The sequence below is a fragment of the Hyla sarda genome, chromosome 2 (genome assembly GCF_029499605.1).
Source record: "Hyla sarda isolate aHylSar1 chromosome 2, aHylSar1.hap1, whole genome shotgun sequence".
NCBI lineage: Eukaryota > Metazoa > Chordata > Amphibia > Anura > Hylidae > Hyla > Hyla sarda.
The window spans coordinates 286,803,287-286,826,442 of record NC_079190.1 but is presented as its reverse complement, the minus strand read 5'-3'; the positions used below and the strand labels follow the sequence as shown (position 1 = coordinate 286,826,442).

Genomic DNA, 23,156 nt, shown 5'->3' with positions numbered 1-23,156 from the left:
AGGAAGGAAGATAACTGGAGCAGAAACCTCGGCCACTACTGTGCATGAAAGAAAGACCAAGACAGACTAAGGGGGGTTATCAAGGTTGTGCTCAAGTGGGCTCTGGCATACACAAATCACACATTCTTAGGCAAGCCAGTTATGTGCAAGAACAAAAAGAATTGGGGACTTTTTGTGCAACCTATGGCACTTTTCCAAAAGTTTTAGTGCTGCAAACATTTTTTCTATGCAAGTCACATCTATACAGTTCAGAGACCTTGTACTAAAATCTACTAAAATTCATGTTTCCCCCATCATTATGCACTAAATACTCCATAAGAAGAATGTAAAAAAACAGAATTTTAGACATTCTTGCTAATTTGTTAAAAATACTAAACTAAAATCTCCTATGGACAAAAGTATTCAGACCCTTCACTATGATGTATAAAATTGGGTGCCTTCAATTACTCTTGTTCATCTTGGAGATGTTTTTATAGTTTGGAACAACCAGGACTCATGCAAGATCTGTCTGCTCCGCCAAACTTAGTATTGGTGGAGAAGGGCCTTAGTAAGAGGTGACCAACAACCTGATGGACACTCTGGCTGAGCTACATAGATCCAGTGTGCAGATAGGAGAAACTCCCAGAAGGAAGAACTCCACCAATCTGGGCTTTATGGCAGAGTGGGCAGAAAAAACGTTCCCTTCGTAAAAGATGCAGGATAGCCCACCAAAAAAGTGACCAAAGGACCCTAAGACTACCGTATTTTTCGCCCTATAGGATGCACCGGAATATAAGACGCACCCAATTTTAAAGGTGCAAAATCTAGAAAAAAAAGATTCTGAACCCAACAGTGATCTTCAACCTGCGGACCTCCAGATGTTGCAAAACTGGGAGTTGTAGTTTTGCAACATCTGGAGGTCCGCAGGTTGAAGACCACTGGTAGGAGGTAATACTCACGTGTCCTCGCCGCTCCGAACTCGTCACCGCTGCCCTGGATGTCGCTCCATCGCGTCCCCGTGGTGTCCCCGACGCTCCGGACGTCTTCTTCCTCGGGATCCATGCTCTCCGTCATCACGTCGCTACGCACGCCGCTCCTATTGGATGACGGGACAGCGTGCGCGACGACGTGATGACGTGGAAGGAGAGCGCCGGCCATGCAGGGGATCCCGGCCCGGAGCAGACACCGAGGAGGCAGGTAAGGTCCCTCCCGGTGTCCTGTAAGCTGTTCGGGACGCTGCGATTTCACCGCGCCGGTCCCGAACAGCCCAACTGAGCAGCCGGGTTAGTGTCACTTTCGCTTCAGACGCGGCGGTCACCTTTGATCACAGTGTCTGAAGGGTTAATACAGGGCCTCACCGCGATCGGTGATGTCCTGTATTAGCCGTGGGTCCCGGCCGTTGGTGGCCGTCGGGACCGACCCGATAGGTGTGTATTCGCCGTATAAGATGCACCAACTTCCCCCCCCTCCCCCCCCCCCCCAGTTTTGGGGCAGAAAAAGTGCGTCTTATATGGCAAAAAATACGGTAATTCTCTGGTCTCATGAAACCAAGATTGAACTTTTAAGCTAAAATTCTGTGCATTATGTCTGAAGGAAACATGCACTGCCCATCACCTGCTCAATACAATTCCTACAGTGAAGCATGGTGGTGGCAGCATTATGCTATAGACAGGGAGACTGGTCAGGGTTGAATGAAAGCTAAATGGAGCAAAGTATAGGGATATTTTTTATGAGTGCTCTGAACCTCACATTGGGCTGAAGGTTCACTTTCCAACAAGACAATGGGGGAGATTTATTTAACGGTGTCGAGGAAAAGTTTCTGAGTTGACCATAGCAACCAATTAGATCGCTCTTTTCATTTTTCAGAGGCCTTTTCAAAAATGAAAGAAGCGATCTGATTGCCTGCTATGGGCAACTAGCCAACTTTTCCTCTGGACAGTTTTGATAAATCTTCCCCAATGACCCTACGCACACAGCCAAGACAACACAGGAGAGGCTTAGGGACAACTCTGGATGACCTTGAGTGGCTCAGCCAGAGCCCTGACTTGAACCCAACTGGACATCTCTGAGGCACTGAAAAAGGGTAATTAGTAGGGATTTGTGACATTCTGTTTTCACTTTGTCACTATGGGGTATTGAGAGTAGAATCATGGGGGTAAATTTACATTTTATTTTAGCACAAGGCAGCAACATAACAAATGTGAATGTGAAGGACTTTCTGAATGTATTGTAAGTACAGATCACACTCTCATGAAGTCAAAGTGCTTCCATATAGTAGTGTCAGCTGAGTACTGCCCGCTGATGTAAATATCTCAATGTAGTGAAGACAGCTTAGGCAATATGGCTGCCATCATAAAAATTTGCAAAAATAAAATAATAAATTACAATCAGAAAATAGAAACAGATAAATAAAAAAGAAAACATAGGTATCTGGCTCTAATCAGTTAAAAAATAAAAAAAAACCTAGGCAATATATTCACTGTAACAATTCTGTGCACACCTATAGTCTATCGCACATTTTTTCGAGTTATTAGACAATAAGATCCCCTTTTCTTTCAGCAACGTCTGATAAGTTTCAGATCGCGGGGGGTCCGACCGCTGGGGCCCCCCGCGATCTCCTTTACGGGGTCCCGGCAGCCTGCACAAAGCGGTGGCTAACACGCCCCCTGAATACAACTCTATGGCAGAGACGGAGTGCTGCCTTCGGCAATCTCCAGCTCGGCCATAGCAATGTATTGAGGGGGGGTGTCGGCCGCCGCTTCGTGCGGTGGTCAACACGCGCTATCTGGCCAGCGAGCCGGGGCCCCGTACAGGAGATCGCGGGGGGCCCCAGCGGTCAAACCCCCCGCGATCTGAAACTTATCCCCTATCCTTAGGATAGGGGATACGTTTTTCACCACTGGACTACCCCTTTAATCACTGCTCAGCTAATGAGCTCTGGTAAAGTGAAAGATGAACTGTGATTGGTTGCTGTGGGAAAATCTCTGCACTTTTTCTCTCACACAGTTTGATCAATCTGGGCCAGTGTGTTTCCTGATGTGGCAGCAATTTTCTATCAGTGACTCAGTGCACAGTGGGATAAGCTCCAGGTTACGATAGCAAATAATGCTTAGTTAAACTTGTGGTCCAAAATCCAAAAGTTTCTCTAAACTCTTAGAAACATATAAAAAAAAACATCAACAACAGCAAAAATGGACTTACTATTCACATTCTCCTATTCCATGCAGCATATGGTCTACATCTGGCCTATGTATACATTACAGTGGAGGAAACCTCAAATAGCGCCAAGTATACAGGAGCAGCTTCTTATTTATTTCCATAATCTTGCAGATTAAGACATACAATTTCTATGTCTTAACTTTTAGAATTAAGAACAGTGCCTTTACATTTGGGACATTGGTTCCTCTATTAAGATAACACTGTGTACACATTTTCAGTAGTATCAAAGAGTCTCGGGAAAAAGGCTATATATTTTAGTTAATTTAATAATGGTGCAAAGTATAGTACTTGGTAAATTTGTCACGATTCTGAAAAAGGCCTCATGCACAAAGTCATATCATGTAAACCCGACAGTAAACACTGAACACGTTATGACACAAACCAGACTCAGTTATGAACTCTGGCTGCTTTCTTTTTGTTTAGAATACGTCACATGAATTAGGTGTAACCTTTGCAGACACTAGGGATAGATCAATAAACAATGTATCCAATAGATACAAACTAACAGCAACGGTTAGACACAAGATCTAGAATACAGTATTTAGAATGTAAATACTGTATGTGTGAGTGGAAACAATATGGATGAATGAATGAATGAATGGGGCTTTCTAAGACCTGATCTGTTTTTTTTAACCCCTTAAGGATGCAGCCCATTTTGACCTTAAAGGACATCTGCAGCAAAAGATAACTTAACCCCTATCCACAGGATAAGGGATAAATGTCTGATCAGGGGGGGCGACCGCTGGGACCCCCCACGATCTCCCAAACGGCGCCACGCATTGCCACTCTATGTGAGCTGCCTCTCCCATAGAGATACATGGAGGAGACATGTCGGACGCAATATCATGCTGCGGCTAGCACGCCTCCTGCACGGGAGAGCTGCGGCCCCGTACAGGAGATCGCGGGGGGTCCCAACGGTCGGATCAAACACTTAACCCCTATCCTGTGGATGCACATGGCCTTTAAGGACACAGCCTTTTTTTGCAAATCTGACCTGTCACTTTTTGCATTTAAGGAGATCTGTAGTGCTCTGAACTTTATCCCCTATCCGAAGCATAGGAGATAAGTTTTAGATCGTGGGGGGTCTGAGCGCTTGGGCCTCCGCAATCTCCTGTACGGGGCCGCAGCAATGTACAGGAAAGGGGGCATTCCATCCCCGCATGACGTGGCAGCCAGCACGCCCCTCCATATATCTCCATGGGATTCATGGAGGGGGGTGCTGGCTGGCGCGTCATGCAGGGACGGAATGCCCCCTTTCCTGTACATTGCCACGGCCCCGTACAGGAGATCGCAGGGGGCCCCAGTGCTCGGACCACCCCACCCCCCCGCGATCTAAAACATATGCCCTCTCTTTCCGATAGGGGATAAAGTTCAGAGCACTACAGATCTCCTTTAAGAACTCTGGGATGCTTTTACTTAGCATTCTCATTCCGAGATTGTTTATTCGTGACATATTCTACTTTATGTTAGTGGTAATTTTTCGTCTTAACTTGCATAATTTTTTCATTTTTCTAACTTTGAAGCTCTCTGCTTGTAAGAAAAATGGACATTCCAAATAAATTATATATTAATTCACATATGCAATGTTTGCATCATAAAGTTGACAAATTTTTACCTTTTGAAGACATCAGAGGGCTTCAAAGTTTAGCAGCAATTTTCAAAATTTTCACGAAAAAAAAATCTAAATCTGAATTTTTCAGGGACCAGTTCAGTTTGAAGTGGATTTGAGGGGCCTTTCTGTAAGAAATCCCCCATAAATGACCCCATTATAGAAACTGCACCCCTCAAAGTATTCAAAATGACATTCAGAAAATGTGTTAACCCTTTAGGTGTTTCACCGTAACAGCAGCAAAGGAAGAGAAAACATAAATTCTTTATTTTTTACACTTGTAGGCCCATTTTTTCCCCATTTTTACAAGGGTAAAAAGGCTCCCAAAATTTGTAACCCAATTTCTCTCGAGTACAGAAATACCTGATCTGTGGATGTAAAGTGCTTTGTGGGTCAGCTTGAGGGCTCAGAAGAGAAGGAGTCACATTTGGCTTTTGGAGAGCGAATTTTGCTGAAATGGTTTTTGGGGGGCATGTCACATTTAGGAAGCCCCTATGATGTCAGAGCCGCAAAAAAAAAAAAAAAAAGACCACACATGACACATTACTTGGGAAACTTCACCACTCAAGGAACGTAACAAGGGGTACAGTGAGCCTTAACAAATTTTCGTTAAAAGTTAGATGTGAAAATGAATTTTTTTTATTTTTTTCACTAAAATGCTGGTGTTACCGATAAAAAGTATGTAATTTTTCAATATACAATATCATTGAATATATATATCAAAGCTCACCAGCAGCTGTTTCAAGAATATCACAGTATAGTATATATAGATATGGAATCTATTACATATTGCCATTCTATTTCAAGGACACATGTAGTGTGGGGAAGAACAAGGCCATATGTGGATGGTTGGTAATTTCCAATCAGGAATGAGTACACCCACTCACGCGTGGGGTCATCTGTGGCCCCGTCCTTCTGCTGACCTATTTCCATCTGGTCCAGTCCTCCATCTTTGGAACGCTTGTCTTAGCTATATATCGTTTGCAAGTATTCTAGGTCTTGCTAGTGCATGTATACAGATCATTGCTGCTATTTACAATATATTGATTGCATTTCTACATGACTTCATGTTCTTGATTTACTTATTGTATACCTGTATGGAGTGACTGTATACTTTGGCAAGTAGGACGGGTGCCTGTTCTAGGTGAGGGGGTTCATGGCCCCTCCCTAGGCTAGTGCTTGGGCCTCAATCTTTGGCCCAAATGTTTTAATTGGTTTTATTGTCTCCTTTCCCACATTTTTTGCAGTTGTTTACTTGGTGACAAGTATTAATAAATAATAACATTTTGTTACATTCTATTATTTGTGTATTGGATTGCTGATGGACAGTTAGTGTCTCTTCTGCTCTCTTTTTTTGTTCACCCACTCACTATACACCCACAAGTTAAATATATATATATTCAGCCAACCCACTGTCTCGCGGCGTGCTTCTGTACGCAGCGCTCCGGTCGGCACCGATGACCGCGAGCGCTGCTTCCATGTTCCCGGAGGATCGCGCCCCGTGTCTCTCACCTGCCCAGTCCTCCTGCTGAGTCCCGGCGAGCGCAGCCCCGCTCTCTAGGGCGCGCGCGTGCCGAGTCTCTCAGATTTAAAGGGCCAGTGCACCATTACTTGGTGCCTGGCCCAATTGGTTGTTTACACTGCCTACACTATATAAACCCACTTCTCCTTCCTGTCCCTGCCGGATCTTGTTGCCTTGTGCCCTGTGAAAGCGTTTCTGTGTGTTCCATTGCTTGTGTACCCAGACCCTTGCCGTTGCCCCTGACTACGAACCGTTGCTGCCTGCCCAGACCTTCTGCTACGTCAGACCTTGCTCTTGCCTTGTCCCTGTGTACCGCGCCTGTCTCAGCTGTCAGTGGGGTTGAGTCGCTATCGGGTGGAACGACCTGGGGGTTACCATACCGCTTTGCGGCGGGCTCTGGTGAAAACCAGTAACCCCTTAGATTCCGTTCCCCTGGTACGGCCCACGCCATCGCCTCACTGACACAGAGGATCCACCACCCGTTTCCTCTCTGCATACCAGTCCGGATCCTGACAGTAGATCCGGCCATGGATCCCGCTGAGGTCCCGCTGCCCAGTGTCGCTGACCTAACCTTCGTGGTCGCCCAGCAATCTCAGCAGATCGCGCAACAAGGACAACAGCTGACTCAGTTGACCGCTATGCTGCAACAGCTACTGCCGCAACAACAGCAACCATCTCCTCCGCCAGCTCCTGCATCTCCTCCGTAGCGAGTGGCTGCTCCCAGTTTCCGCCAGTCTCTTCCAGACAAGTTTGATGGGGACTCTAAACTATGCCGTGGATTCCTGTCCCAGTGTTCCCTACACCTGGAGATGATGTTGGACCAATTTCCTACAGAACGGTCTAAGGTGGTGTTCGTGGTCAGCCTCCTGTCTGGAAAGGCCTTATCATGGGCCACACTGCTTTGGGACCGTAACAATCCTGCCACAGCTACAATCCAGTCCTTCTCAGAAGTACGTAGTGTCTTTGAGGAGCCAGCCCGGGCTTCCTCAGCCGAGACTGCTTTGCTGAATCTTGTCCAAGGGAGTTCTTCTGTGGGCGAATACACCATCCAGTTCCGCACCCTCGCCTCTGAGCTTTCCTGGAATAATGAGGCCCTCTGCGCGACCTTCAAGAAAGGTTTATCCAGTCACATCAAAGATGTCTTGGCCTCACGAGAAATTCCCACGAACTTGTCTGAACTCCAGACAATCCATTTGGCCACCCGCATCGACATGCATTTCACGGAAAGACGCCAGGAACTTCGTCAGGAAAAGGATCTTGTTCACACCAGGCAGTTTTCCTCCCAGGCTCCTCTCTTCCAAGGTCCTTTGCAATCTGTTCCTGTGCCTCCTGCCGAGGAGGCTATGCAAGTGGATCGGTCTCGTCTGACCCAACAAGAGAGGACTCTGTGTCTGTCAGGATCCAGACTGGTATGCAGAGAGGATACTGGAGGTGGATCCTCTGTGTCATTGAGGTGATGGCGTGGGCCGTACCAGGGGAATGGAATCTAAGGGGTTACTGGTTTTCACCAGAGCCCACCGCAAAGCAGGATGGACTTGCAGCGGCAGGTAACCCCCAGGTCGTTCCACCCGATAGTGACTCAACCCCACTGATAGCTGAGACTGGCACGGTACACAGGGACAAGGCAAGAGCAAGGTTGGACGTAGCAGAAGGTCAGGGCAGGCAGCAAAGGTTCGTAGTCAGGGGCAACGGCAAGGGTCTGGATACACAGGCTTGGGATACACAAAACGCTTTCTCAGGGCACCAGGGTAACAAGATCCGGCAAGGACAGGAAGGGGAAGTGGGTTTTTAAATGGAATGGGAGTGATACAACTGATTGGGCCAGGCACCAATTAGTGCTGCACTGGCCCTTTAAATTTCAGAGAGCCGGCACGCGCGCGCCCTAGAGAGTGGGGCCGCGCGCGCCGGGACATGACAGCAGGGGAATGGGACAGGTGAGACGATTGGGATGCGACTCGTGGGCGGGCGCGTCCCGCTAGGCGGATCGCATCCCCGCCGGCAGTAACAGTGCAGCGCTCCCGGTCAGCGGGTCTGACCGGGGAGCTGCAGACAGAAGAACGCCGCGAGCGCTCCGGGGAGGAGCAGGGACCCGGAGCGCTCGGCGTAACAGCGTCTTTACTGTGCAAGCACCGAACATTTCCTAAAAGACTGTCCTATTCGTCCTGCGTGTCTGAGAAACGCACCCACTCATCTAGTCAACGTAGGAGAGTCGTTGCTAGGAGTGAATTCTACCTCTTCATGATTGACTTTACCTGTGCGGATTGCTATACGCTAATGCTACTTCCTTCTCCGTTGCGGCCTTCTTGGACTCGAGTTCAGCAGGAAGTTTCATTGAAGCCTCCCTATTAAACAGATTCAACATTCCAGTTACCCGTCTCGTCAAGCCTCTCTTCATTTCATCCGTCAATGGAGAGAGACTGGTCTGCACCGTGCGTTACCGCACTCAACCGCTACTCATGACTGTTGAAGTTCACCATCAAAAAATGTATGATGCAATTTCTCCCCAGTACAAAAATACCCCATATGTAGCCGCAAAGTGATCTGCAGGCGCATAACATGGCTCAGGAGTGAGATTTGCACAGCCTCCTCTGTGCAAATGACCAATTTAGGTCTTAAGTGTACATGATGCGCTCTCACTCCTGAGCATTGTTGTGCGCCCGCAGAGCATTTTATGTCCAAATATGGGGTATTTCTGTACTCTAGAGAAATTGTCTTACAAATTTTGGGGGTCTTTTTCTCCTTTTACCTCTTGTGAAAATTAAAAGTATGGGGCTACACCAGCATGTTAGCATCTTTTTCATAAGGGGCTAAATGAGAAAAAGCCCCCCAAAATTTGTAACACAATTTCTCCCGAGTACGGAAATATCCCATATGTGGCCTTAAACTGTTGTCTTGAAATACGACAGGGCTCTGAAGAGAGCTCCATACGCATTTGAGGCCTAAATTAGGCATTTGCATACCCTACGGTAGCATTTCCCAAAGAGAGTGCCTCCAGCTGTTTTGCAACAGCTGGAGGCTCTATTTAGGAAACAGTGCCGTACAAGGCGTTTTTCATTTTTAAGGCCAGGTGGGAGGGGGGCGGGGTTCAGTAACTGTGTAAGTGTGTGTATACATGTAGTGTTTCACTCTTTATTTTGTGTTAGTGTAGTGTAGAGCGGTGTTTGGTGTTTTCACAGTATGTATACACGGTCGGGTTTACAACAAGTTTCCCACTACAAGTTTGAGCTACAGTGGATTTTCCGCAACTCAAACTTGGAGGAGGAAACTTACTGTAAACCCACCGAGTGCTCTAACTACAACTCCCTGCATGCCCTGACAGCCGAAGGGCATGCTGGGAGTTGTAGTTATGCAACAGCTGAAGGCACACTTTTTGATTTTAAAAAAAAACGTGCCTCTAGCGGTTGCATAACTACAACTCCAAGCATGCACAGACAGGCAATGGGCACGCTTGGAGTTGTAGTTATGTGCTTCCAGCTGTTGCATAACTACAATACTCTTTTGACTGTCCGTGCATGCTGGGAGTTATAGTTATGCTACCGCTAGAGGCACTTCTTTTCTATCAAAAAGTGTTCCTCCAGCTGTTGCATATCTACACCTCCCAGCAAGCACGGACAGTCAAAAGGCATGCTGGGCGTTGTAGTTATGCAACAGCTGGAGGTACATAACTATAACTCCAAGCATGCCCTTTGGCTGTCTGTGCATGCTGGGAGTTGTAGTTATGCAACAGCTGGAGGCGCACTTTTTGCTTGAAAAAAAGGGCCTCCAACTGTTGCATAACTACAACTTCAAGCATGCACGAACTGCCAAAGTGCATGCTGGGAGTTGTAGTTGTGTGCCTCCAGCTGTTGGATAACTACAACTCCCAGCATACCTTTTGACTTTCTGTGCATGCTGGGAGTTATAGTTATGCAACAGATGATGGCACTTTTTTGCCTCCAGCTGATGCATAACTACAACTCCCAGCATTCACAGATAGTCGAAGGGCATGCTGAAAGTTGTAGTTATGCAACAGCTGGATGCACACCACTGCAATTCCCAGCATGCCCTTTGGCCGTCCGTGCATGCTGGGAGTTGTAGTTGTGCCACAGCTGGAGGCAAAAAAGTGCCCCCATCTGTTGCATAACTACAACTCCTAGCATGCACAGACAACTGTGCATGCTGGGAGTTATACTAATGCAACAGCAGGAGGCACACAGGCCTCACCTCCTGCTGTTGCCTCTGGATCGCGCCACCACCGGTCATGCCGCTGCTGCCTCTATACCCGCCGCCACTAAGGTGACCCTCCCACCGCCCAGCAGGAGCCGCGATTGGTCCGCATGTCTAGGTCGACCAATCATGGCGATCGTGAGTGCCACCTCAGTCCTGCTGGGCAAGGGTGATTGGTGCTCTCTCGGACAGCCTTTATTTTAAAGGTCACCGGTGACCCAATTGGCCTGAAAAAAGCTGTTCATTTATGACAGGGGGGGGAGGGTCTCAGGACCCCCCTAGGCGCTATACCGGGGTGGCTGCTGCCAACCCAGCATGATCATCGCCTCCAGAGACGCGGTGATCATGGAACGCAGCGCCATGAATGAACAGCGATGTGCGCTTACAGTGCTCGTCCTTAAGAGGTTAAAGAAATGGAAGTTATGTAGAAATAAAAATATCACCTGGTAAGATGGATACTGAAGTTATTCTGCTTGGATGGCCCCCCCACTGCTTTGCTTTACATCCTGACAATAATGGTCGTTATGCTTTATTGCTGCATGTTGTATCCCTGCACTAATCTAAAAGTAAAATAAAAAAATTGCAGGACAATGCCATAATAAAGTATGAAAGTCACAAGGAACTTCTTTTACACTTCTTTCTCAGTCTGTTATACACAGACTACACAATGATATAAACTGGATTCACACACAACATTCTAACGTGTTTTCAATGGCATTTTGTGCTTTTTTGGCAAATTGATTGGCTTTTTGAGGCTAATTTTACTTTAAAATGTCGTTTGAAAAAGTAAAAAACAAAACAACTGTAAAATCTACATACACTATTTAGCTTTTAGGTGTTTTTGTAGCATTTTGGGGTTCAGTGTTTTTTGTTTTGTTTTTTAATGAATAATGCTTTAGGTATGACTTTTTTTTTGCCATAAACGTATAAAACGCATAAAATTTCAAAAATGTTAGAAAAAAAGGTATATAAAATGCCATCAAAGACACTTGTCAAATGGATGTTTTCATAAAAGTGTTCTCAAATGCATTAAAAAAATGTATGTGAAAAATCTCTTGATGCTGTTCTATCTAAGGTGACCTGGTGACAGTAGCCCCAATCAGAGTCTTTTTTTGTTTTGTGGCTGTCATTTTTGTAAATAATAAAAAGGGTTATTTAAATTTATTTTTTTATTCTTATTGGCTGGGATTACAGAGTGATAACACTTTGGGATGTTGACCTGCTGTCAAAACCATGCATAGGCAAAAAGCTGTCCATCAGGGGAATGTGGTCCTTAGCAGAAGCTTATGAATATCACAAAATCAAGACAGCATGCTCGCTCTTTATTTACAGCTAATAAACATAGTATTTAAAAGAGACTACAGCACCAAAAATATACATAAGTAACTTAGCCCATGAATAAGGGTCCATGTCTCCAGGTTTGTGCGGCCCTCAGATTCCCTTGAAGAAAGACAGCAAACTCAGTTCTGTACATGTAGAACAAAAATACACTGCTCAAAAAAATTTATGGAACACTAAGATAACACATCCTAGATCTGAATGAATGAACTAATCGTATGAAATACTTTTGTCTTTACATAGTTGAATGTGCTGACAACAAAATCACATAAAAATTATAAATGGAAATCAAATTTCAACCCATGCAGGTCTGGATATGGAGTCACACTCAATATCAAAGTGGAAACCACACTACAGGCTGATCCAACTTTAATGTGTGTGACCTCCCTACAATGCCTGGGCATGCTCCTGATGAGGTGGCGGATGGTCTCCTGAGGGATGTCCTCCCAGACCTGGACTAAAGCATCCGCCAACTCCTGTACAGTCTGTGGTGCAACGTGGCGTTGGTGGATGGAGCGAGACATGATATTCCAGATGTGCTTAATCGGATTCAGGTCTGGGGAACGGGCAGGCCAGTCCATAGCATCAATGTCTTCCTCTTGCAAGAGCTGCTAACACTCCAGCCACGTGAGGTCTAGCATTGTCTTGCATTAGGAGGAACCCAGGGCCAACCGCACCAGCATATCGTCTCACAAGGTGTCGCTGGATATCATCTCTGTACCTAATGGCAGTTAGGCTACCTCTGGCAAGCACATGGAGGGCTGTGCGACCCCCCAAAGAAATGCCACCCCACACCATTACTGACACACCGCCAAACTGGTCGTACTGGAGGATGTTGCATTCAGGAGAACGTTCTCCATGGCGTCTCACATGTGCTCAGTGTTAACCTGCTTTCATCTGTGAAGAGCACAGGGTGCCAGTGGCGAATTTGCCAATCTTGGTGTTCTCTAGCAAATGCCAAATGTCCTGCATGGTTTTGGGCTGTAAGCACAACCCCCACCTGTGGACGTCTGGCCCTCATACCACCCTCATGGAGTCTGTTTCTGACTGTTTGAGTGGACACATGATGCACATTTGTGGCCTGCTGGAGGTCATTTTGAAGGGGTCTGGCATTGCTCCTCCTTGCACAAAGGCAGAGGTAGCAGTCCTGCTTCTGAGTTGTGGCCCTCCTACGGCCTCCTCCATGTCTCCTGATGTACTGGAATGTCTCCAGGTAGCGCCTTCATGCTCTGGACACTACGCTAACAGACACAGCAAACCTTCTTGCCACAGCTCGCATTGATGTGCCATCCTGGATGAGCTGCACTACCTGAGCCACTTGTGTGGGTTGTAGACTCTGTCTCATGCTACCACTAGAGTGAAAGCACCACCAGCATTCAAAAGTGACCAAAACATCAGCCAGGAAGCATGGGAACTGAGAAGTGGCCTGTGGTCACCACCTGCAGAACCACTCCTTTATTGAGACTGTCTTGCTAATTGCCTATAATTTCCACCTGTTGTCTGTTCCATTTGCACAACAGCATGTGAAATTGTCAATCAGTGTTGCTTCCTGAGTGGACAGTGTGATTTCACAGAAGTGTTATTGACTTGGAGTTACATTGTGTTGTTTAAGTGTTCCCTTTATTTTTTTTGAGCAGTGTAGAAAAACATAGCCGCACATCCACAATTTGTATTTTGATCAACTTGCTTCTCAGCAAAAGTTCAAAAACTAACAGGTTGTTGGTATACATTTTGATCAAAAAGTACAAGCCCACTCGCCACATCAAGGCCACCTAGTCAGAGTGGGTCCCTAACCTAACACTGGCTAGGGTTAGGTTAGGGACCCACTCTGACTAGGTGGCCTTGACATGGCAAGTGGGCTTGTTCTTTTTGACCAAAATGTATACCAACAACCTGTTAGTTTTAGAATTTATGCTGAGAAGCAAGTAGATCAAAATACAAACTGTGGATGTGCGGCTGTGTTTCTCTTTCTCTACTTTTATTTTTCAGTTCTGTACATGAGTTTGTAGGGAAAGGCTAAGTTCACACTGTAAAATTTCTCAACATTTTATTTCACATGCGCATTTTATCATGCAGATGTTTTGATCAGTGCTGAGACTCCTACGTTGTCTAGATAAAGCTGGGAAAACAGCAGTGTGCTGCACTCACCAAAATGGTGCTTGATCCGTAATATTGAAGGTGACAGGCTCCATAGAGGGCAAAAACCTCTATAAGGTTATCCAGAGGGGACAACCTATTTTAATGGGAACCCATCATCAGTTTGATGCTGCGAAAGTAGTAGCATAAAAGGGGTGCAGGCACTGAGATTCCGGGACACTATGAATTACGTTCCGGATGCCCGGGCATTTCTCTAAACATAGTTTAAAAATGCCGCCGACCATAGCGTTTTTTCTCTCATCGACCTACCGTATATACTCGAGTATAAGCCGACCCGAGTATAAGCCGAGACCCCTAATTTCAACCCAAAATCCCAGGAAAAGTTATTGACTCGAGTATAAGCCTAGGGTGGGAAATACATCATCCCCCCCTGTCATCATCCAGAGCCGTCATTAACATCCTCATCATCCCCTTGTCATCATCCCACACATCCCCCCTTCATCATCCCCTTATCATCCCACACATCCCCCCTTCATCATCCCACACATCCCCCCTTCATCATCCCCTTGTCATCATCCCTCACATCCCCCCTTCATCATCCCCTTATCATCCCGCACATCCCCCCTTCATCATCCCCTTATCATCCCACACATCCTCCTTCATCATCCCCTTGTCATCATCCCACACATCCCCCCTTCATCATCCCCTTGTCATCATCCCACACATCCCCCCCTTCATCATCCCACACATCCCCCCCTTCATCATCCCACACATCCCCCCTTCATCATCCCACCCCCCCCCCCTTCATCATCCTCTTGTGATCATCCCACCCCCCCCCCCGTCATCATCCCCCCCCCCTTCATCATCCTCTTGTCATCATCCCACACACCCCCCCCCCTTCATCATCCTCTTCTCATCATTCGCCCTCAGTGGTCTTCAACCTGTGGACCTCCAGAGGTTTCAAAACTACAACCCCCAGCAAGCCCGGGCAGCCATCGGCTGTCCGGGCTTGCTGGGAGTTGTAGTTTTGAAACCTCCGGAGGTCCGCAGGTTGAAGACCACTGCGGCCTTCCACATCATCCAGCCCCCTCTCACCCCCTTTAGTTCTGTACAGTACTCACCTCCGCTCGGCGCTGGTCCGGTCCTGCAGGACTGTCCGGTGAGGAGGTGGTCCGGTGGGATAGTGGTTCCGGGCTGCTATCTTCACCGGGGGCGCCTCTTCTCCGCGCTTCCGGCCCGGAATAGAGGCGTTGCCTTGACAACGACGCAGAAGTACGTTGGCAATGAACGCACCTCTGCGTCGTTGTCAAGGCAACGTGACTATTCTGAGGCCGGGCCCGAAGCGCTTAGAAGAGGCCTCCCCGGTGAAGATAGCAGCCCAGAACCACTATCCCACCGGACCACCTCCTCACCGGACAGTCCTGCAGGACCGGACCAGCGCCGAGCGGAGGTGAGTACTGTACAGAACTAAAGGGGGGTGAGAGGGGGCTGGATGATGTCGAAGGCCGCAGTGGTCTTCAACCTGCGGACCTCCAGAGGTTTCAAAACTACAACTCCCAGCAAGCCCGGACAGCCGATGGCTGCCCGGGCTTGCTGTGAGTTGTAGTTTTGAAACCTCTGGAGGTCCGCAGGTTGAAGACCACTGCGGGTGGGGGAGTTCACTCGAGTATAAGCCGAGGGGGGTGTTTTCAGCACGAAAAATCGTGCTGAAAAACTCGGCTTATACTCGAGTATATACGGTACATTAGGACTTTAAAAATGCATGTGTAAATGTGTGTTTGTAAATGTATTTTCAATAGAGATCTATAAATCACATGATCAAAGAATCACATGACTTGCAATAAACTACATAACCACAAAATACGTCTGTACTAACACACTATTTTGGGGAAAAACACCACAAAACTGCACCTTGGATGCTTCTTAAAGGTGCAGTGTTTGTGACATTTGTTTGAGACATTATGTGCAGCACATTCTCTGTGTTAGACAATAGCTGAACTAAATTCCATACTGTCTGAGTAATGATGGGGAACTGTTGAGCAGTAGTGCTTGTTGTATTACCCAACAGTACAATGACAAACAATGGGCACACCTTGTGGGAAATATGGTTCCACTGGATGTTGCTGGCTGCTACTTTTCTGTTCCCTTCAGACAGGTCTCCTTCAGTCTTGGTGTGGCAATTTTTGCTTACAGAAGGGCATCAAAAAACACTAGTTTTTATTTTTCTGTTCATGTGTTTTTTCAAAATACTGTGTTTAAGGCTGGCAATTCTCCAATAAGAAATCATGTGGTGATTCATCAGATCAGATGATTCAAAGATTTTTCCTTGAGGCACATTATTTGCAATATGAAAAAAAAAAATTATACAAATGATGATGGTTTTATTTTAACCCCTTAAGGACCAAGCCCATTTTGACCTTAAGGACCAGGCCAATTTTATTTTTGCATTTTTGTTTTTTCCTCCTCCTCTTCTGAAAATCGTAACTCTTTTATATTTTCATTCACAGACTAGTATGAGGGCTTGTTTTTTGCACGACCAGTTGTCTGTTGTAATGCCATCACTCACTTTACCATAAAATGTATGGCTCAACCAAAAAAATACTATTTGTGTGGGGAAATTTAAAAGAAAACCGCAATTTAGCAAATTATGTAAGGTTTCGTTTTCGCGCCGTACAACTTACGGTAAAAATGACGGTCTTTATTCTGTGGGTCAAGACGATTAAAATGATACCCATGATTATATACTTTTCTATTATTGTTGCGCTTAAACAAAATCCAAATTAGTAAGTTTAAATCCTTCTATTTTGACAACTTATAACTTTTTCATTTTTCCGTATAAGTGGCAGTATGAGGGCTAATTCTTTGCGCCATGATCTTTACTTTTTATTAATATCACATTTGTGTATATAAAACTGTTATACATTTTTTATTCATTTTTTAATAAAATGTGAGGAAAAAAGCAGTAATTTAGCACTTTTTTTTTTTTACATTCACGCCGTACACCGTACAGGATCAATAACATTATATTTTAATAGTTTGGACATTTATGCAAGCGGCGATACCAAATATGTGTATTAATTATTTATTTTTACACTTAATGGGGGTAAAATGGGAAAAAAGGACATTTTACATTTTATTGGGGGAGGGGATTTTTCACATTTTTTTTTACACTTTAATAGTCACCATAGGGGACTATTTATAGCAATCCTTTGATTGCTAATACTGTTCAGTGCTACGTATAGGCATAGCAATGATCAGTGTTACGCATAGGCATAGCACTGATCAGTGTTACGCAGAGGCATAGCACTGATCAGTGTTATTGGCTATCTTTTTCTCTGGTCTGCTCAATCTCAGACCAGAGCAGAAGGCCCCCGGGAGACGGACAGAGGCAGGCGAGGGGACCTCCATCTGCCATTTTGGATGATCAAATCCCAACAGCATCACTGCGGGTGATCCGATCATCCAATAATAATGCCCGCATTGCCGCAGATGCTGTGATCTGTATTGATCACGCAATCTGAGGGGTTAATGGTGGACATCAGTGTGATCGCTGATGTCTGCCATTAACAGAGGGCCCCTGGCTGCTGATAGCAGCCAGGACCTGTCGTACATGATGCGAGCACTGGTCCGGTGCTCACGTTATGTACAGGACGAAAATGTATGTCTTGGTGCGTTAAGTACCACCGCATCAGGATGTACATTTACGTCCTGTGTCGTTAAAAAAATATTGCTCATAGTATATTTTATATTTCCCTGTTGACTTTTAGCTAACATAGGGCTGCAATGTTCTTAGGAAGCAGTGTGACCACGTTGGGTCATTTCTCACATGTATACGCTGATTTGGTGGGACACAAAAGCGTGGTCTGCTGCCTGGGGCTGGTGTCACACACGCAGTTCTTGTCGCAGTTTTAGTGGCACAGAGTTGTGCTCAAAGGTTTTTTTTATCTAAAGTGCAACTGCCACGTGAAAAACACATGTGAAGCGGCCCCCACATTGCAGTATAGCTTTCTAGTCATACCTTTCTTTAATTGGACTTTAGGTGATTTATATCTATACAAAGCTCTTATAAGGCTTCCAAGACAGTTGAGAAGGCAGGGCCTGGGGTCTGCTATGCTCCAGAACCACAGTACCCACCACTTACATCCTCTTTATTGACACACAGCTCCCCTGCCCACAGAGGCATTGTGTAGTCCTACAGCAGCCCTGTGCGGAGGGGTGGCTGTGATGTAAGTAGATGTAGACCTATCCTGGATGCCTTACAAAGTCAGGTTTTCTGGATATAAATCACTCTACAGGACCACTAAGGGAGTGACTGGATTATACTTGTGAAGCCCTACTGCAATATGTGACAGATGAGCTTTAAATAAAAGACAAGTTCTTTTTATGATTTTATTTTCTAAATCAATACAGGGGGTATGCAAACTTTTAAACACAAAATTGTGCACAGTTGTATATATAGGATAGTGATGATATGAAGCCATTTATTATCATTTGGCTCGTATTTAAATCCTAATGATAACAAAAATCATCCAAATGGCCCTGATCAAAAGTTTACATACCCTTGAATGCTTGGCCTTGTTACAGACACACAAGATTAAAATGACAAAGGTACATTTCCCACACCTGTGGCTATTTAAATGGCATTTATTGTCTGTGTATAACTGGCCAATAAGTTTGTTAGCTCTCACATGGATACGCTAAGCAGGCCGGATACTGAGCCATGGGGAGCAGAAAAGAACTGCCAAAAGACCTGCTTAACAAGGTAATGAAACTTTATAAAGATAAAAAAGGATATAAAAAGGTATTCAAAACCTTAAAAATGCCAGTCAGTACTGTTCAATCATGTATTAAGAAGTGGAAAAGTTAGGGATCACTTGATCCCAAGCCAAGGTTAGGTTGACTAAGAAAGATTTCAGCCACAACTGCCAGAATTGTTCAGGATTCAAAGAAAAACCCACAAGTCACCTCTGGAAAAATACAGGCTGCCCTGGAAAAGATGGGGTGGTTGTTTCAAGAAGTACCATACGAACAAAAAGTAGCTGCATGTGCCTACTGCATCAATGCCACAAAAAAACCCGGGTACAACATGCCTGGCAAACCTTTACATGCCTCCCAGCTCCTGGCACACTGTCATTTGGTGTGAAGAGACCAAAACAGAGCTTTATGGTCACAACATAAGTACTAAGTTTGGGGGGACGTGGTCCAACTCCCTGAGGGGAGCACATGCTACACGGAATGCGCTCCATTAATCCTGTATGGGAGCACTGAAGAGGCCCGAATGCAGTCGGACCTCCCGCAATAAGACACTGATCCCCTATTCTGTGGAAAGGGGATACGTTGGTTTTCACCGGACAATCCCTTTAATATCATCGAGACGATCAAAGACTGCGCATGACCTGGAGGCATTTAGCCAAGATGAATGGACAGTTATATTCAGGGTCTTAGACAACTATTATAAAAAGAAGCATGCTGTCAGTAATATTAAAGGGGCAATGCACAGTATTAAAGGGGTACTCCAGTGGAAAAAAACATTTTTTTTTAATCGACTGGTGCCAGAAAGTTAAACAGATTTGCAAATTAATTCTATTAAAAAATCTTAATCCTTCCAGTACTTATCAGCTGCTGTATGCTCCAAAGGAAGTTGTATTTCTTTCTGGGGTTCTTTTCAGTCTGACCACAGTGCTCTCTGCTGACACCTCTGTCTATGTTAGGAACTGTCCAGAGTAGGAGCAAATCCCCATAGCAAACCTCTCCTGCTCTGGACAGTTCCTGACATGGACAGAGGTGTCAGCAGAGTGCACTGTGGTCAGACAGAAAAGAACCATACAACTTCCTCTGTAGTATACAGCAGCTGATAAGTACTGGAAGGATTAAGATTTTTAAACAGAAGTAATTTACAAATCTGTTTAACTTTCTGGCAACAGTTGATATAAAAAAAAAAGTTTTCCACTGGAGTACCCCTTTAAATGGTTATCCAGGGAGTAGAAAAGGGTGTACGTATTCTGCTATCCAATGTGCCACTTCCGCTCCCTGGTCAGGGGCTTGTCCCAATACTCGCATGCAGGTGAAACCATGGCCACCCTTGCCGTCCAATAGATACATGATGTGGCTACTGGATATCACGTGTTCGTCTGATTTCACAAGCACATGATGATCGGGACAAGCCCCCACCACCCTCCCATCTCGGAAGAGTATACTTTCAAAACGACAAGGGAGCAGAACAGATAAAACCTTTTCTAGAAAACCTCCCATGTTCACACAAGGGAATATCCATGCAGAATTCCATGCTAGAATTCCGTAGCAGCAGAGTCCCATTGATTTCAATGGGATTCTGCTGCGCTTTTCACATAGCAGAATGTGCAGAATAGCAGAACATCTGGTGCGGAAATTCATAATCCGGTGACTGTAGAAAGAATAGACATGTCTATTCTTTCTGCCGATTCCGCACGGTATGCATTGCCGTCTATGAGAGCAGTCCTAGCGCCGACATGGTATTCCGGCGCTCCGCATTCAGGGGAATATCCACACTGAGATTCTCCGTGTGAACATAGCCTCAAAGGGGTACTCCAGTATAAATAAAAAAAAATTTTATCAACTGGTGTCAGAAAGTTAAACAGATTTGTTAATTACTTCCATTTAAAAATCTTAATACTTCCAGTACCTATCAGCTGCTGTTTGCTACAGAGGAAGTTGTATTTCTTTCTGTCTGACCACAGGGCTCTCTGCTGACACCTCTGTTCATGTCAGGAACTGTCCAGAGTACAAGCAAATCCCCATAGCAAACCTCTACCGCTCTGGACAGTTCCTGATACGGACAGAGGTGTCAGCAGAGAGCATTGTGGTCACACAGAAGAGAATTCCAGAAAGAAATACAACTTCCTGTGAAGTATACAGCAGCTGATAAGTACTGGAAGGATTAAGATTTTTAAATAGAAGTAATTTACAAATCTGTTTAACTTTGTGGCACCAGTTGACTTAAAAAAAAAATTGTTTTCCACTGGAGTACCCCTTTAACGAACTACTTGTGAACAGGGGTCATTTGCCATAAAAAATGTGTTTTGCCTCCTCCGTTCTCCTAATGTATACACACTTTCAAGCACAACTTTATCAGCCTTTCCTTTAGGACAGTGTTTCCCAATCAGGGTAGCTCCAGCTGTTGCAAAACTACAACTCCCAGCATGCCCGGACAGCCAAAGGCTGTCCGGGCATGCTGGGGGTTGTAGTTTTGCAACAGCTGGAGGCACCCTGCTTTGGAAAACACTGCTTTAGGATGTAGCAGCCCCATTGCTGTCACCTATGACCCTCCACAGAACTGGTGGCCCCCAGTACAGTGACCAGGCGCCTCTCAGAACTATGAGTGACGTCACCTCCAGAGCGGACATTACAGCCCGGCGCCTCCCTTCTATAACGTTCCATGAGTTCCCTCTTCTATAGCCCCCCTCTCCTATAGAGATTCTAAGGCGCCATTGCTATCTGTATACTCCCCGTACTATATACTCCCCCTCACACTCCGGAGCCCGCGGCCTCTCACTTTCCTCACTCTTCAGAGAGCGGTGCAGTCACTCTAGGCGGGTCATTCATTCATCAGTGACAGCCGGGGACAGCACGGTCACACATGGTATATCCCATAAGCCCTGATCGATCACTGGATCCATAGACAACGCGCGGAGTAGTAAATATGAGGCGATACCGGGGGGTGGGGGATCCCCCAGCACTCTTGTAGACACTCTCATCTTTACACACCTGTTCACACTCGCAGACTTACACACCTGGTCGCACCTACTAGGCTTACACACCTGCTCTATGGGGAGTTCTCGGAGCAGTTTCCTTACAAGCTGCAGGGGCGCCCCATCTGACTCCCCTGCTTCCTTCATGGTCTCTCCCCTCCGCTTGTAGTACTCTGCCTCTTCCTGAGTGATGTTCAGCTCCACACCCGGACTTCACTGACACTTTACCTAGTACGACAGCCGCCCACATACCACACCCGAACAGCACACTGACTGACAGGAGCCGCTGCCAGGGCTGCACCTTACTCTTCTCTATACAGGGAGTGCCCTCAGCTATGGGGGAGATGGGGAACATGTCTAGTATCTAGGACATTGTTTTCAAACTGTGTGCCTCCAGCTTTTGCAAAACTACAACTCCCAGCATGCCCGGACAGCCTTCGGCTGTCCGGTCATGCTGGGAGTTGTAGTTTTGCAACAGCTGGAGGCACACTGGTAAACATTAATCTACAATAACGACATTCTTATTAGCCAACCATGGGTTATATCATTTAACCACTTGTTACCACCTCCCCTACCTGACCAGACCCTTTTTCACATATTTTACCACATGCATTTAGTATTGGTCACGAATATTAGCATTTCGAATTTTTATTGCAAATTCGAGAATATAGTTGCTATATACCGTATTTATCGGCGTATAACACGCATTTTTTAGGCTAAGATTTGTAGCCTAAAGTCTATCTGCGTGTTATATGGCGATAAGCCGCTGCAGTTCAATGATTTAAAGCGGGTGCTTTAAATCAATGAACTGCAGCGGCTTTTGCAGGTCCAGAGACCTGCCGTCGCTGCCCGCTTCTCTGCCCCTGCCTATCCTGGGGTCTAGAGCCCTGCCGTCCCTGCCCGCTTCTCTGCCCCTGCCTATCCTGGGGTCTAGAGACCTGCTGTCGCTGCCCGCTTCTCTGCCCCTGCCTATCCTGGGGTCTAGAGACCTGCTGTCGCTGCCCGCTTCTCTGCCCCTGCCTATCCTGGGGTCTAGAGACCTGCTGTCGCTGCCCGCTTCTCTGCCCCTGCCTATCCTGGGGTCCAGAGACCGCCACCGCCACTGCCCCTTTGCCTCCCCCATCCCTGGTTTTATAATTACCTGTTCCCGGGGTCCGAGCTGCTTCTGGCGGTCTCCTGCGTTGTTGCTATGCGCTGCGCAATGACGAGTGACGTCTTCAACGCGACGTCACTGACAGTGGCCCGGTGCACAGTGACAGCTAATGACACCTCCGGAGCCAGAAGCAGCGTGGACCCCGGGAACAGGTAATTATAAAACCGGGGATGGGGAAGGTAATGGGGCAGCGGCGGCGGCAGTCTCTGGATAGACAGGGGGAGAGAAGCGGGCAGCGACGGCGGTCGCTGACCCCGCAAAAGCCGCGCTTCTGCGCAGTCAGAAACAGTCTATCAGGGTATACAC

General features: G+C 46.3%; 1 protein-coding gene across 6 annotated transcripts in view; it reads right to left on the bottom strand.

The window, feature by feature from the left end:
* The window catches only part of LOC130356192 (lysophospholipid acyltransferase 2-like), a 58,247-nt gene extending 36,285 nt beyond the window's left edge, over nucleotides 1-21,962 (bottom strand). The window contains exon 1 of one of the 6 annotated variants that reach the window (XM_056557351.1): nucleotides 21,714-21,962. In XM_056557351.1, the coding sequence (XP_056413326.1) occupies nucleotides 21,714-21,844 (131 nt within the window). In that variant the 5' untranslated portion in view covers nucleotides 21,845-21,962. Of the gene's footprint in view, nucleotides 1-16,062; nucleotides 16,187-21,713 lie in introns of those variants that run through there. The other 5 variants (XM_056557350.1, XM_056557349.1, XM_056557354.1 and 2 more) reach the window with 5 other exon arrangements.
* Nucleotides 21,963-23,156: the final 1,194 nt, after the last annotated feature.